The 17,701-nt window shown below is 38.6% G+C and overlaps 1 protein-coding gene across 1 annotated transcript in view; it reads right to left on the bottom strand.

Moving 5' to 3' along the window:
- The window catches only part of LOC112971748 (voltage-dependent calcium channel subunit alpha-2/delta-3), a 187,307-nt gene that overhangs the window by 124,820 nt on the left and 44,786 nt on the right, over positions 1-17,701 (bottom strand). Inside the window, exons 4-6 of the mRNA XM_026077430.1 lie at positions 14,425-14,442; positions 3,677-3,748; positions 2,797-2,877 (exon numbers count right to left, since the gene is read on the bottom strand). Coding sequence (XP_025933215.1) covers positions 2,797-2,877; positions 3,677-3,748; positions 14,425-14,442 — 171 coding nt within the window. The remainder of the gene's footprint in view (positions 1-2,796; positions 2,878-3,676; positions 3,749-14,424; positions 14,443-17,701) is intronic.

Below are 17,701 nucleotides of genomic sequence, written 5' to 3'. Positions count from 1 at the left end.
GGAAAATAATAGAAGGTGATATGTTCTTGGCATCTCTTCATAAAGGAAGGAGAACTAAAATAATAACAGTGGACATATTTTACCTATTAGATTATGACAAGTGAGCCAGCTGTTGGCTAAATACCAGCTCGCAAGCATAATTGTTGATAACTGCAGAATGACGTGCAAACAATGGAAGTCAGGTAAGGGAGCAAACGTGGGTGGTAGGCTTCTTAGGAAAAAATATTTGCCTTTTCGAAGAGCACCCGCACTCCAAGTGTAGCATTTTATTGTGTTTTCACTCGTTGCACTTGAGACAGTGCACTGTCTGTACCTAAAATGTTTTGGTTTGAGAGATACTACTGCTTACAGCAGTGTTGCCATTTTAAACCTTGAACTCTCTCTGCAAACGATAGACCGGTTCAGAAAAGGAAAAACTTTTCGTGAGGGCTGTAAAATGCCATGTGAAAACTAAATATTACTGTATCCAACCCTACCTTATTCAGGACAAACTCCCACTGACATCTGGGGAAGTTTAGTCTGGATAATGACTGCTGAAAATAGCTCATTGTTATTATTCATCTTCCTCTGCATAAAACCCATCCAAGCTGAGTGAATTCCAGGTCAGCAGAATTCGATTTCCAACCAATCATTTTATATCCTTGTGTGAATTTTATTTCACATGCTGCCTCTACAGGAATGGGTCCCAGGGGTGATTATGCGCTTGCAATTGCACAGTATTTTTACTGTTCAGAAATGTTTATAGTGTGTGAGACTGGAAGTTATAACTCCAGTGATTTTGCTAACCTAACTGTATTTCATGATATTGATGCCTCTTGCAATAATTTTCTCTTGCATTACATCCTGTGACATATAATGTGTCTTCAAATAAGAAGTCTCATATTCAGAAAGATGACCATATATTACTTGCACCGAATCAAACCAAGTCTTTAAAATATAATAATACCATATGACAAAACCAGAATTTTTAATCTTCCTGCCTATCTTCTTCTGCTTTTCTGAATCACTCTAAATAACTCTGCTGCGATACCTATCGTTCGGGCCCCGCACTCTCTCCAGGTTCTCATATTCAGACTATGTCCAGACCTTACAGATAGATACCTTCCGAATTACATCTCTATGATTTGGCCTTTTCTATCCAGGCATGCACAGCCAGACTTTCGTTGGTCATATCCTCAGTTCCTACGACGTCATTCTTCCTTCTCGTTACAAACGAAACTTGCTCTGCCCGTAGCTCCCTGAGAGTGCTGTTCCAACGACTGTTTCTCTAGACCCCAATTTTGCACAGATAACCCTTTTCTCTGCCACCTGGCACTGGTTCTGCACTTCTGCGTACACAAAAGCACAATTTAATGATCTTTCTTTTCAAAGATTTTCAGACCCCATCACGCCCTGCTTAACATGTCCCTCACTACTGTCAGCTCTCATCTCCAGTCAGCTTCCCACTGCCTTGGTTTCAAACAAGCACTCTCTGCAAATACCTAAAAAGGCTAATTCATCTTCTGCCTTCAAAATTCTCACAGCTCACAATGTCCCAAACCAACCACTTTGACGGTTATTGTATCGAGACTATTTTTTGTTCTTTATCCTGACCAGTAATCTCTCAGGGTTCGCTACATTCTGATATTAGTGTATATTCATCTGCTGCCTCCTGCCTTAGTCTGTCAACTTTATTCCAGCTGGTACAGCCTTTCAGTTCTGTGTTTGTGCAGCATCTAGCCCAGTGGGGTCCAAGTCCCAGGGAATTATTGCAATACACCTTATCAACATTATTGACAACATTTTATACATAAATTTTCATCAAATTCTCATTTAATTTAAACCTTCCAGTTATTACATATTGAGCTGCAAAATTACGTGGTAAATGCTAATGTATTCAAATTATAATTAAAATGGATAGGAGGATTTTTCTTCCTAACTAGAATTATCTACAACAGTATCAAGGAATATTCAAAGATACTCACAAGTCAGCTCATTCCTCCACCCTTTTAGAAACCAGTAAATAAGAGCATGATGGCCAATTGAGACGCAAGCTTGACATACAAATTCATCAGTACAGGTACATGTCCAAATGTAGTTAGTCCAATAGTTGGCCTCTTTAGTAAAGGCTGCCTGTGGTGTCAAATTATGTGCTTGTTCATCTTGCAAAAAAATTTTCACTAGAAATGAACTGGAAATCATTCTTTTAATTTCCATTTGTGACTGAAATGGGACTACAATAAAGCATTTCAGAGCTAGAGAAGCAGTGAAATACTAATATACTGTATCATACTTAAATGAAAAGTAATTATATCTTTGCATTTGCCTGAGATCTACTTGTTCAAGTTCCTGAAATGTGCCACTCACTTTAATTCAAGGAGCCTACTTTGGGATGTGAAATTGGGGAGGGAAGTGCTACACACAAGCAGGAATCCTCAAGCCATGGTAAGGACAGATCTTTGTATGGTATTCTGCTGAATGGCTTCACTGACTTTATTTAAGATAATACTTCATGTATAATACCTGATAGAATACACTGTGAAATCTAAAAAAAAATAGAAGATCAAGCCAGTCATTAATTTGGATATTGGAAACATGGGCTTGATCTCAGGATCAATGACATTTAGCCATGACAGACTAGAGAGCTAAGATTCACAAAGAAAATGAGTGAAATAATGGAGCTACAATAGTAGAAATACAGATTTTGCCCTCTAGGTTCCATTATGCTAATAAATGTGCATACGTAAATTAATAAGCTAAATAAATGTAAGATATTATACTGAATATAATGGAATATAATCATCATTTGTGAATTACCTTATATTTTGGAATAGTTTTTAAAAGTTCTTTAACTGGGACATCTGTGCCGACTACTCCTAGAAGAATCCCTTTCGATCTCTGAAAAGAACAACAAAACACGCACTCAGAACCACTGCTGAAATAATAATCAATGGTCTCACTACTAATTTCACCTTGTAGCTACTCTACAGAAATGAACAGATAACAGACAAACTATTAAAAAGGTGTGGGAAACAGAGGCTGGTACAGCTCATCTGATCAAATAGTCATTTAATCAATAACATTGCTTCTTTTTCCTTAATCTGTAATTCAAATTGAAAAGGCATGCAAACTTTCCATAGTTATGGAGTCCCTCAACATAAAACTTCTATGTGCAAAATAGTTTTCAAAGGAAAAACTACTGATCAAAATGTGTTATCCTCCTATTTCCCAATTTCCCCTGCCATTTGGTACACAAGACAGAGAGATAAAACATAAAGGGAAAAGTACATGTAATTTTCTTTAATAATCTGTTAAATTATTAAAGGTAAACAGATAAATATACACATATGACTAATTTAATTCTGGGTCTGTGAAATAGAAGCATAGCAGTGTGGGGAAGAAAATGGATGTAGATTATTTGCTGTAAAAAGAAGAAAGAAAACACTAAGGCCTAGCATCATCTGGTATTTTCCTCTTAGACACAGGGTTTTCTTATTTTATTAGTTAGAGAGTATAGTTATTCAGGCTTATTAGTCATCCACATTTTTATGCTAACAAAGGGATACTAACTGCAAACAAAATAAGAAGAAAAAAGGAGGAAAAGTTTTAGGGTAGGCTAAAACCTTATTAGGCCCCTGAAAGTGGCTTCACTGCAGTCACCCCATTATCGCATGACAAAAACAGTCTGAGTACTTACAGTCTCATTTTGCTTACTAAATACTGGCATGGCAACAGTTGTCATCAACACCAATCCCTGATCATCAGCCAGCTACATTTGAAAAAGAAATATTATCTCTAAGAACTAAGGCACAATTACAGATGTGATTACATTTTTCAATTACATTTTCTTCTTTTTAAATGAGATAAGGCAATTTATCTACATGATGCTTATGTATTTAGAATTGTAGTCAGTCCAACCCAGTCCAGCCCGGTCCCACCTCAGCTATACCAGTTCTGCCCACCCCAAGATCTGCATTGGCATGAAAGATGCCTCATCTTCATTTCTATTGCAGTCTCCCATGAGAGATACCAAGGAGCTGAAATGTGGGTTGTGGAAGCAGCATGTGCAGTAGCGAAGCAGCTGGAGCTCCGTTCTACATCTTTCCCAGTGTCAGCTCTGCCAAGATTGCCTCAGGCTGTTTTCCCCCAGCAAGGAACAAGAGGTCATGAGTGCATGCACTTTGTTTCTGGTCCAGACTGAGATCTCATCAGCTAATGCTGCGGCAGAAAGGATGACAGCCCATTAGGATCCCAGGAGCATCTCTGCTCCATCCGGTTTCAGTTTGCTGGACTAGGTGGTGGCATAAAGCATTAGCTGATTCTGCACATCAGTTTTTAACATATTTCCTCAATTTAGGGAGAAAACAGATCTCCTGACCTTGGTTCCGTTCAAGACAAACATGTAGACTGCTTTATCATGGACCACAGGAGAGTGACATTGCTCAGACAATTGTCTCTTCGCTCTTCACACCCTCTGGCCAGACTACGTCTTTGCCACGAGGCAAATGCCAGCTGCGGTGCTCGAGGAAAGACAAGCACTGCCCTGTGGGCCAGTGGCTCTTCATCATCTACGTATGAAAGATAACTCAAGCTGGAAGTTGAGAGTTACTGTTAAATGCATTTTTCCCCTGTAATTTTGGAAGACATTTAAAGTTGAAGAGGCTTATGCAACTGTTAAAAGCATGAAGTATCCAGCTGTAATTATGACTACAGATTTCTAAGCATGATTAAGGTCTTCTAAGTTACATCTCTGTTTAGCCAAAAGGAGAGAGCAAGAGGCTGATCCTCCTGAGGAATTTTCTAGGTGAGTTTCATGCCCAGTTGCAACTGCGACATTCTCTTACAACCCCTCCATCAGTATCACATTTTCTGTACTCAGGCACTATTTCTAATACATTTTTGGAGAATCACTGGAATTTTGATTTTTGCTAACAATGCTTTTGTTATTAATTAAGCAACAACTCTCACCTGCCCAAATTCTCAGAACACAAGAGTCATATATTATGATCAGGACATTTTATGAAGCAGAATTCACATTAACAAATCAAGTAAAATCTAGAACATTACATGTCTTGCAGCTCCCACTCTGTTTCAGGAGTGTTTCAGTTTCCCAAACAAGCATGTTTCATGAAGCATGGCCTTATTCCAAGGTGGGGAGGAACATTTGCAAACATCAGATAGGAAGACAAATGGGGTTTTAGCATCAAGAAAGTTTATATCTGATAAGGAATCGATAAAGACATGAGGTGGAACCAGCTCATGATCATTTACTTTTTTGTTTTCTTTTTTAAAAAGAACAGATGTTTCCAACCCTGATATGAAACTTCATCTATTAAGCAATAATGAGTTTAAAAAACAAAACAAAACAAAAACACTGGGTATCCAGGGCTCGTGGTTAATGTCAACTGTGGCTGAACTAGCTTAAGAACTTACTCTCCTCGGCCAGAGTAGTACAGTCAAGCATGCTGACACGATTTGTACGGAGAGAAGCCTTCTACGGTACGACAGTCAATAGTCCCAAATACATGTACATCAGGAAGTGAAAAAGCATTTTGCTGATTATGGGGTGACAACTTGGAGCGTTCAGAGATTTTATATGATTGCCCAGGGTTGTTCATCTCTGACATTATGCAGTCGTCAAGGATCAGTATGATATTGCTTTATAACCAGCGCTGTCTTAAGAGATGACTGGAAACAATTTATTGAATAGGATGCCAGCCAAGTGACTGTTAGTAAAATCTTAGGATGTTTTAAATTTTTTTAAATGGGGGGAAAAGCAGTGTAGAGTTGCTAGAGAACAGATCATTAACTCTCAAAATTAACTACGGAGGCATGCAGAGAATGATTACCTTGTAAACTCTGATATCGACAAGTACCACCAAGGGTTGGCTGCTCTATTCATTTTTATAGAAATGTGAGCTTATAGTTCAACCTGTTGTTTGTCTGGTAGATGAACAGATTGTTGGCCACTTCTGTAAGTGCAGTCAGCAAATAACTGGCTGATCGATGACTCATATTTGGATGTTTCACTGAGTTACCCACCCAAGCTGCAGTTTTATTTGTGTCATAAAAAATGTTAAGACTGTGAGAAATGATCTTTTTGGGTAGGAGGAGAGGTTAATTCCCTGGGCAATGACATTTTAGAAGAAATACTTTGAAATAGTAGAATGGCAGCCACTGGGTATTTCCATTGAAACAATAAACACCAGAGTCTGTGAATAAACTGCAAAGGAAGCCATGAACTAGGAATTTTGCATTGTTGCTTGTTAAGTCTGACAATTTCTACATATAACAGAACTCTCTGATAGCTTGAGCATTTGAAAAAAACCTTAGTGGATTCTGAGGAAAAAAAAAACAGAAATATACTGTCTAATCACTGATAAAACTTCAGCTTATATTTGTTGTATTCAGAACCAGCACACATCACTGATATCTACAGAACTGGCTTAATTAGAAGTTAATGTTTAATGAAAAATGTTAAATATCACAAACTCAGAATAACGCAATCAATATATAATTATGATGCCTCTGAACAGCTGTACTTATTTTTAATGTTCATAGTATTGTGCAATCAGTAATGGACACTTTGGTTACTCAAATTTTGATTTTTTTTTTTTAAAGAAAATACAGACAATCCTTATTATTCCAAAACTCATCAACTGGACATCACATAGTCATAGGCTCAGAAAAGACCTATGTGGGCATCTAAAAAATGAAATGCTGCAATCAAAACATTTCTTAGGGGAAACTCCTTGAAATGTGAACAACTTTTTTTTTCCCTTCCCTCCATAATCATGATATGCACGCTTCTAAGCAGGTAATAAGTAATAACTTATTTAACACGTAAGAATTAGGGGGTTTTGGTGCTATTGGTAAAGAAAGAGAATGATACTCATCCTAAGACAATGTAATAATGTCACCAGATGGGCGGTTACTAGTTGCACACAGTGGAGCATCCTCGGGAATGACGGAAACCTGAAGCTTCATGAATTTAATCTCAGTCTCTAAGTAGGCTGTGCCTTATCCAATTTTGCTGTTCCAGTCTCTTAGGAGTAAGTCATACTAATAGCTATTGGCCATTTTTATGAAAGAATGCTTTATGTGGCATAATAATTCCCCATAGACTGTGTGATAATTCAACATTGTTTAAAGACACGTGCTAAACTTCCTTGGTTCATCTTTACTGACTCCCACATGTTCAGGAGGAGGTTCATAGGAAACAAAGAGTTAACTTTGACAAAAATGTATTCACCCAATATCTTTTGTTATTTACAGGGTTTCTGTTGAAACAAAACATTGCTGGCTGACCAGTTGTGTTTACAAGTAAGGATTAATTTGGACCAAGGCTCACCCAAAAGTTGGAACTTCATCTAAATTAATATGCAGATGCACTAATAACTCTTCTTTCCTTCCAGCACTGTGTTTTTAAACTTTGTTCTGTTCTCAGAGAAAACCCTATACTTATTTTCTTCCCCTCTATTACTTCTATTGCTATACTTTTCAATACTTAATCAAACTTCTTTACACATCAGAGTCTAAGTATTAACAAATCAAGGTCCTTTCTGTTTATTCAATCTTTATATCCCTGATAAAAGTCTATGTTTATTCTCTACCTGGGGCACCATATTAGTCAACACATACAAGGTGATGTTGAAGCCCTGCCTTTCCTTATTTAGCACCATATCAGTTACCACATTTTGATTGCCTTCAAGAGGTTACATAACATCACGAAAAAGAGAAGGAAACAGAAATTGCTTCACCCCCAGCCCTCCAGGAAAACACAAATTCCACTGGCAATCTCCAGTACCTGATGTCACTAACAGATGTGCACTAAGGAAAAGGTATGAGTTTTAAAGTGCTTTTCAAAACATTTTTTTGCACAGTATCTTTTGCTATAAAATTAAGCAATGTAAGATGCAGAAGTCAAATGCACCTAAACACTTCTCAGATTCAGCACATCCAGCATGATACAAGATGGAATAAGGAATGTCAAAGCAGAAAAACTGGATTCGAGAAACAAGAAACACAGTAAAACCCAATTCAAATTTGGTGGAACAGTAAAAAAATAGTATCAAACAATGTTTTTTTCAGGATAATGCCATTTCCTAGGGATGAAATTTTCAAAGGCGCTTCAGGAAGTTTAGTTTCCAAATCCCACTGACCTCTGCTAGGATTTGGGCATCTAATTTCATTAAGCCTCTGAACATTCTGGACAGCTAACAATTGTTGTTCCATTTTTAAAGAATAATGGCAAGATATAAAAATAAAGTAATCACTGAATAACAGTTTAACAGTTTTAAGCCAGTGACGGCATCTATGTGCTAATTAGCTTAGAATTTTGCTCTACTTCTATGTATCCATGCAGGCACGCTTGTCAAGCATGTCTACATAATTTCCAAAGAATGTTTTTGCAGGTTTCAGGAGTGGATGTGAACTCCAGTTTCTTCAACTGCTCGGTTTTGGATTACTGGAAACAGGAGGCAACTGGCACAAATAAAGTTGGGAATTTCAGAGCCATTCTTAAGGCACTGTCATATGCTTCAGCTGGCAACGGACTCATTATTAGCCAAATGAAAATGAAATGACAAAATAAATGGAAGGATCCAAAAACATTGGACAGAAAAATAAAAATGGAAAAACACACAATAAATTACTCAAGGCTTTTTTTTAAGGTATTATAGGTATAATCACTTTCTTATTGGAGAATAATTTTCTTAAAGAAGACAAATAGGAGCAGGCCTGTGCTATATATATATAAGCATACTGTACTGTATTACTTATATATATATTTATAGAAGAAATATTTATTGATATTTACCTATACTTATATTAAATTTAGACATACATTTATAAAAGGACTGTTTTACTCTCTTTGATGTCTGATATCGGCAAGTCTCCACACTTGCAGAATAAGGCATCTTCGTGCTACACAATAGAGTCCTGAATATATGCATTTCCTTCGTTTCCTGCTTTACACAATGCTTAGCTAAACAAAATAAGGAATGTTTCTTACAATTTTTTTTTGTTTTTTAATATATTCCTCTATTTTGCATTTACTTTGGAGTGCAGTAACTGTTTAAAATTTCTGCAGAACAGAGTATCTGTTGCTGCAAACATATATAAAATGATATAGCCATTTAATTGATTTTATTCTGAAGATGGACAGTGTATATGCATCAACGGAATCCCAAGCATCAAAAGCAATGACAAAGAAACAATTGCTTGTTAAATAAGCTTATTGCATTCAAATGCAGTGCCTATCCATATTTTAATAAAAAAAACAGGATATCGTCAAGTCAGATTCATCTCCATCCAACTCTGGCTCATAGAAACTATCAAATAACCACAACAGTGCCAAAAATTCTTCATAGACTGATCTCTCAATAATATTCCTTTGAATTGTAATCTATCTGGATCTACGGTGTTCCCACTTGATTTTTCACCATCCACCAACAGGGGCTTTGATTTCCACAAACTTTAATTAAACTACCCACAGGTTCAAATGCAGAAAAACTCCAGAGACCTTTACATCTCTGGAGGACAGAGGACAAAACTGGAGTTAGCATTCTGACTCGAAGCCGGCACAAGGTTAGCAGGGAGCACGGGGCCGAGCAGGAGCGCTGGAGCGAGCAAGCGCTGGAGGAGGAGCGCGCAGCCATGCCGACGCGGGAAACCTCGGCCTGTGGCCTGGGAGGAGGTAGGGCTGCTGGTATTGCCCGTCCGGCCCTACGGCCCTGTGCAAAGGGAACTGAGAGGCTGAGGGCAGCACGTTGCCGCAGCCGGGGGCTGAAAGCGGGCCGAAACCGTGGGGCACGGGAATGCCGCGAACCCTCGGACAAGGCGCCGATGCCGAACGCGGTTGCCGCAACGCTGCTGCAACTTCAGCCGCGGCAGGCTCTAATTCCTTGGGGACATGCTGAGTCCGAGGGTTTCGTGCGGAGGCTTTCGGTTTTTCTTCACCACCCTGTATAACCGTGTCCCCTCCCCAGCCCACCCCTTCTTCCCTCCCGCGCCGGCACAGCCTCGCTTCACCCTCGCTCCTCTCGCCCCGCGCCGGCCGACCGTGCCTCCAGGCGCTGAGCAGAGTCCCCGCGGCAGCCCGGAAGCACCCAGGAATTGCAGCTTGACTATGGAATCGCGCTTGATGCAGACTACAAGAATAAGGAATAGCTATTCTTTTGTTTTAAATTCAAATCATCACCTGGGACAATATAGGAACCTGGGTGAGCGTATGAAGTTAGAGGGACGTTTCTGTGTTTAGCCACACAGAAATGAAACATCACAAAAATCCTTATTTTAACAAGTTTACTTAGTCAAAGTTGGCGGATCACCGGCCCAAAAATATTAAAAATTAACTTGCTTGTTGATGAGGGCGTGTGATAAATTTGGAAACTAAATTTAAGATTGCAATTAATATGTAAATGAAAATTTTAATGCAGTTTTCTTAAAGAGTCGTGCCACTTTACATGCGTTATAAAGGTAAAAGAAAATAGTCTCTCCTGACCAGGAAACAGAAAGAAACAAAGGAATGGTAAATCAGGGTCAGATGCAAATGTTTACTACATGATTATTTTGTACTTCATTAGATTCAATTTAACAATGTCTATAATTTTAAAAAAATGTTAAAATTACTAGTCATGCACTTCAGTGAAATAGCACCTTTGCAAATTTACTATTTTCTACTCCCAGTGACAGTTAATTCAACACTTCAAAGTATAAGAAGGTAAATGATGCGAGGAATGATAAATGATGCTCCCAAATGGCTGAAAGATGATAGCATTAAGATAAAAGGAGAGCAAAGCACTACTTACAGAAGTTAAAGGATAACACAGAAAGAAAGAAAGAAAGCTGTCAGGAACTTTGGGGTAACAAACATTATCAAAACATTTCTATATGGACGAAATATGATTCTGTTCATGAGAAAGTCATTAAAAAAGCCTATGTTCCTAAACACAGCTCTCTGCCTCTGATTTGTGTGTCTAACTTACTCACTTCCACCTCCTCACACAAGCTAAGTAGAACAAAACATCGCAGCAGGAGTAGGACAACAGATCTCGAACCCCGCTGTTTGTTCAAGAAAGCAAGGAAAGCTTTCCTACTAAGAAGCAAAACACCCTTTGGGGCTATTAAAGAGTAATAGCTTTTGCTCATCTATGAATATAAAAAACTGCTTTTCAAAAGTTTTTGAAAGATAAAGATCATTCTGGAAGCCAAACAGAAAAAGTTGGAAATTTTGCAAACCTGAGTTATCAGTTTATTTTATTATTATTTTATCAATCCTTTGGGACGGTTACCTAAAAATATGCAGAAAAACAACATATATAACATGAAAGTCACATGAATTTCTTCCATTCTTCTGGATAGTGGCTCTTTCTTTTAGACACATTAGCTTCATATTTTCTCCTGAAAGCTATATAACCATATTAAAACAGCATCTTTATCATCTGCAACTAATCTTAATTTTTTGGTTTTGAGATGTTTTCTCTTTTAAGTATAGGGAATACTACAAAAATCTTTTCAAGACACGTTTCATGGTGCAACAGACATCAAACTCAAACTCCTTACACTTCATTTCACCTGCATTCCAATTCTGAATTTGCAATAATTTGATTTATAGCAGATAGCATGACACCTTAAAGAGATTTTAATTGGTATTCAACTGTCTCAGACAGACTAAAAGCTAAGAGTCTTCATAATGGATAGCTAATGACCGTGGCTGAACTGAGAAGACTGTACCCAAAATGTTTCATACAAAAAACCTCACATTTCATCAAGATGACCAAGTATTTATAATGGATATAAAATAGTAAAGGTAAATGTGGGATGCCACATTTTTCTTTCAGATCATTCAGAGATTAAAGTGAATATGTTTAGAGAGACATGCCTGTTTGAAATGTTTATAGAGAAAACATTTGCAAGATGACACACAGATTCCAACAAAAATACAGTACAAGTTCAGACACCATATGGCAAAACACGTACACTAGTGACTAAGTCATTCATAAAGGCATATATCAGCCCTATGCTGCTGCTCTTCACCCTGCAGATAGCAAGGGATTCGCTGGTTTGGAGGTGTTTGCCATGTTCTGGTTTGCTGGAAGAATGTCTAGATATTAGGCATTTTCTTGCGTAGCATGTAATGGGGAAAAACCCTGACCAGTCACTGCGGAAGCCCTATTTATGTCTGAAATTTCCCACTGTGACTCATGTTAACCAACAAGCAGATTTTCATTGCTTGACGTAGAGCTGTGGCAAACTGTTGGCCAGTCAAACACGGAACAGCAAGCCCTTATAGCTGGAGGCTGACCTTAAATCCAGATGCACTCAGCTGAACTGTCGGACTTGTACTCGTGTCACAGTAAACTCAGATGGGGTATCAGAAGAAGACAGATATGAAACATCTGCTTAGGGTTAGTTGGTAGAAGAGAAGGAAGGAGATTGGGGGGTAGCTTTAAAGATAAGTTTCGAGCCAAAAACTTAGCTTTTATGAGCACACCGCCAGAAACTGAGGATCTGCAAGAGAATCCAGGAAAAAAGCACAGAGATCCAAATCAGGTGGATGTGGGGGCAAGGCAGAAAAGAACTCCTAGAGAGGAGTGATAGGCTTTGATAATCACGTGTAAGGTGGCCTCGTAAAGATCAATGCATCAGGGAACAAGAAAAGCCTGTCAGTTAGGAATAACAAACAGCATATCCTGCACAAAAGTCTACAATCTTTATAAAAAGCAGCCAGGCTATGCTTACAAAAAGGCTTATTCTTACCTGAGTTATTAAAAGCTCTCATGGACTACTTGCATGTGCCCTCCTTCTCCCTCCCATTCATCCTTCCCACCCCTCCCCTCCTTCTCTGCCTGAAGGTTGTACACAGTTTAATAGGCATACGTACACACACACAAAGTATGGCTTTAGTTCTGCATTAGTTTGCTCAATACACTGAAAAATGGCTTTTGTGGCATCCCATGTAAACTGTGTGCTTTTTCGCTGACCTAGAACTAGTAATTTATCGCAGACCATTATTTAATAGCTCAGCATTATAGATATCAGAACGTATGATACAACATCACATGGCACAATCTGCTAAACAGCCTGATGGGTTAAACATTTCTGCGCCAGCATATTGTAACCTCACCCTGTCTCCTCTTTCTGCAAACTGTTAAAGAAGCATTCGGCACAAACTCTTAGACAAGTGAGTTAGCATGAAAAAGCCAAAGCTAGCCAGTCTAGCCAGCTTTTTATTCCTTCTACATATCCAGGAAGCTATAAGAAGAGAGTCCTTTAAACCATATATTTCCAGAAAAAGAACAATTTTTTTCTTACCATAACATCGCATTTGGTACACTGCAACCATCAGAACACAAGAATAAAACTATAGACCATAGTCTCGTGTCATAGGATAGCATATTACCTGCAGATTAGAAACAGGATTTTCCGAGCTCCACGAGCAAGGAAATCTCGAATATACAGCACCATAAAAATAAAAGCTCCCATGCTCAGGCTTCTTGCTTTTTAAACCAAAGAGTGCATGGGATATATTAATTAACCGTTTTAAAGTATTGAGGTCTGTGGATGCCCTAACCATTCCAAAAAAGCTATTCATTGAAGAGCACTTAACCTATAGTTTTCATTAAAAACTGGACTTTTATCATTGTCCAAGACTGTTGTTAACAGTGATATTTAATTGCTATGCATAACTTTCCATATTAAAGGTTCTTTACATAGCACAATAAGAACAAATCAGAGGAGTGGGTATTGCTGTCTCCCAGTATATCCAATTAAATTTTTCATTCTGATATTTTGCACTGCAAACCACAAAAGGATCTAGATTTTCTGTTTTCTGGAAGCTTTAATTATATTTGTGAAACACATAAGAACGATGCAACAAGCATCAAGCAATTCTTGGAGTTTGCCACAAACATTGCAATACCATGATGTGCAATGGTGACTCTGGTAACATACCATATCAATGCAGAAGCTGTTTAAAGACAAAAGCATATTATGTGAAACTGTAGGCAACCGATTAGAAGTCAAATGTTGAATGTATTCAAAGGTGTTTTGATAGACACAGTGGAGATCAGTGAAAGGGCACCAGCCATACCATGGGTTCCAGAAAGACAAGAGAGAGGTTTTGCACAGACTAACGGGGAGAATTTCATTTTTCTTATTACTATTTTCAAATTGTTGATGAAATGGCTTTCCTGCTCTTTTCAAGTTGTAGGCCAATATATGTCCATTATGTTCAAAAAGCTGATACGTTTGACGAGCAGCCCTTAGGAAGTACCTCAGCTGGCCACAAGGCACTGCTTCAATGGCAGCTTTGTTTCTTTTGCTGCTCCGATACAGTGAATTGGTTTCACTGATCACTACTGCACCGTGCTCACAACACCATGGACACATGAAGGACTGGTGACTACTGTGAATGACTGAAATTTGATTAAAATATTTTACCTTTTGAGCCTGAGGGAGCTGGAAAACAACAAAATAGAACAAGTAATCATTATACAGCTACTTTAGCTGTTGAATTAATAAAATCACAAATATAATTTAAAAACAAGGTATAAAATAAAGAAACTAGAGAAACTAAGTTTACATTGCCAGTTGATTCAACTTACTGAAGGCTTATATTAACTTAGTTTGGTTTGACAGCTTCTCTGCTAGGCATCACAAACGCACCATGCAATTTGTTAAATACCACAATGCTAAGAGAGGGATTGTTTTCTCATCAGATATGGTATCACACTTGAACTATGAAGTAGTTCCATCTTCCTGTACACAAATATAATTCAACATAGAGATAGTTTTAGTTTTTAAATCAGCTATTTTTGGTTTGTAAACATCGAAACCTGCACTTATTATGAACGGAATGCATATTAAGAGAGGTCTGTCATTTTTAAACTGAAGGTTGTGCTCTCTATGACACAAGAAAGTAAAAGAAAATGGTAAGTATGAGGAAGTTACAGTGTTTATGCAAACATTTTATCATATATGTATAATATACAACAAAGTATGCATAAAAGGCATGTCTGTACTCTAAACACATAAGTATGATTACATGTGCATATATGCAAATACAAGGTGTGTGTTTATGCATATATGCACATTTGTATCACATAGCTGTTCTTAGACAAGATCGCTCATGCCTGGTGGTATGCACAGTATTTACCGTGAGCAATAACTCACATAAAAAGGCCTGGGGAGCAGGCAGTAGGCTCCGTTACATACCACACATTTTATTTATCAGAGCTGAAAAAATGGATTCTGTTTTCACTTTAGGAAAAAGAAAACCCATTGTTAGTAGTGAAAAGGAACTCAGAAAAACAAACTATTAAAAGGCACAACAAAATGTTCCCTTTTTCTAATTTAATCTCCTTTACTTTGAAACTCTTAGAGAAACTCACCATTCATAGCAATTTAACCTTGCGCTAAATCTACCTTTCTGAGAAAATTTCTTTTTCCAATAGATATTGCGTCTTTACTGGAACAAGCAGGTGAGCCAACGCCAAATGCAAAGAGACCTTCAAAATCTCAAGCAAGTAAACAGACCTTTTTTCATTGCTCAGAATTAGACCAGATAATAAAACAGCTTCTATATAGTATTCTGCTACAAGTTGATGTCTACATTAGCTACATATCATGAAAAGAAAATGTCATACATGATTGCTAAATCACAAATCATGAAAGCAACCAGCCACCACCTTTCTCTGTTTTCACAATATAAAGTATAACAAAATTGGGTGCGGGGTGAATTGGTGTAGGTAAATATCTGCCATCCTAAAATCTGATTGCTTCAATAGCAAAATACAAGAGATGATTACATTCAAGTATGATCTACTTATATTTCCTTAAAAGCCTGTTGTTTAAATAATAGATTATATTGAATGGTATACAAGGGTTGATGCAGAAATTACAAAGGTTATATAAATTGTGAATACTAGACCTAAATCCCGCATAAAGGGACCGAGCATTAGTTAGAGAAGTTTCAAACTTTTCTGAAGATTTATCTACTTACTAGCCTTTGCACAGCTAACTACTTCTACAGTGAGAAGTGGAAGCTTTTTTTTTCATTTGAATTTTCTATTGTAGCACTGAAATTGTTTTTCTAACTTTGCTTTATTTAAAAAAAAAAAAAAGTAACTTGTATTATTCGCGTAGCAACTACGAGCATTCGTTCATTGGTATCTCAGATAAAGACAGATGCCGTAAAGAATGGTGTCCAAATTTCCACCTTCCATATAAAGACTAAAGAACTCCACCATTTGCCCAAGCTGCTACACATAGCCAACTCCTCTGTTTTCATAATCAGCTAATTTGTACGTCACATCCTCCAAAACAGTACTTAAAGAACTGTCAAGGCATCCAAGGCAACAGATGCAATGTAGGTACAGAAGTATCATTGCAGAAAGGCTTACTTCCTGATAACATTCAAACTAAGTTAGAAAACTTATAGTCAATTTACAGTGGAGAAAGGTTCAAGTGAAAAAAAAAACCACACACAAAAAGGCTGCACAGAAAAACCCCATAAATTCATACAGACACACAATGCTCTGTTGGAAATTCACATATAAACCTTACATGAATATCAGCAGTGTTTGACAAAAGTTTTCCTAATTGTATTCAGAACTTGAATTTGATCCTATTTCAGCACATTGATTAAGAATAATAGGGTCAGCAGATGAGATTTAACTCCCTTAACCTTTTTCCGGTACTGGTACTCTTGTCACTTTTCACCTAGAACTTCTAAATCCAGGTTCACAGTCTTTTCCTCAAAAAATCTGTCTTTGTTACAGCCAGATAAATCTTCATTCTGTTGCTGGTTTGAGACTCGGCTGTTACGAGATCTTATATGTCAGCGATTCCGTATAATAATTGCTACAAATTCCTTTGAAATAAACTGTGGAGGTTTGCCTGACATTACTCCTTCTGGGAGGCCATAGGAAACAAATAATTTTCCTAACAATAACAGTAATAGTCCTCTGGTCTGACCCTTTATTGCCAAGCCTAAAAACTGCCTGACTCTGTGTAAAACCCAGCGGGTACTTCTGATTCCTGTGGTTTGCTTTATACACTGCCAAGAGGCAGCTTTTCAGTAAACGAGGTGATCTTTTCCCGACCCTCAAAAACCACTGCAAAACTTTCTGTTCTGCTTGCACCTATGCTAATCTTTCTTCAGCCCTAACTACAGCAAAGTACCTGCCGTTTCTATTTGTTTTCCCTGTTCGTAGCTCTTCCTCCCTCTGGCGATTGTGTCTGAAAGGAGATAACGTGATAAGGCCTGCGTGTGTTTGACTTGCTCCTTAGCTTACTGCCCGCGTAACCCAGGTTTTGTTAAAATGGCTGTGGCTGAGGTGCCAGGAGGCCGTCTGCCCATTTGCTGCCTTCGGGCTCTTTCGGGCTGCGTTGGGGGAGCCTTGCAGCGAAGAGCAGAGCCCACCTCCCGCCACCCAGCTGCTGCCCGCCTCCTGCCACCCAGCTGCTGCCCACCTCCCGCCACCCAGCTGCTGCCCGCCTCCCGCCACCCAGCTGCTGCCCTCCTCCCGCCACCCAACTGCTGCCCGCCTCCCGCCACCCAGCTGCTGCCCGCCTCCTGCCACCCAACTGCTGCCCGCCTCCTGCCACGCAACTGCTGCCCGCCTCCTGCCACGCAGCTGCTGCCCACCTCCTGCCACCCAACTGCTGCCCGCCTCCTGCCACGCAACTGCTGCCCGCCTCCTGCCACCCAGCTGCT

This window comes from Apteryx rowi, unplaced genomic scaffold, assembly GCF_003343035.1.
Source record: "Apteryx rowi isolate R43461 unplaced genomic scaffold, aptRow1 scaffold_452, whole genome shotgun sequence".
Classification (NCBI taxonomy): domain Eukaryota; kingdom Metazoa; phylum Chordata; class Aves; order Apterygiformes; family Apterygidae; genus Apteryx; species Apteryx rowi.
This window is presented reverse-complemented; position numbering and strand designations above follow the sequence as displayed.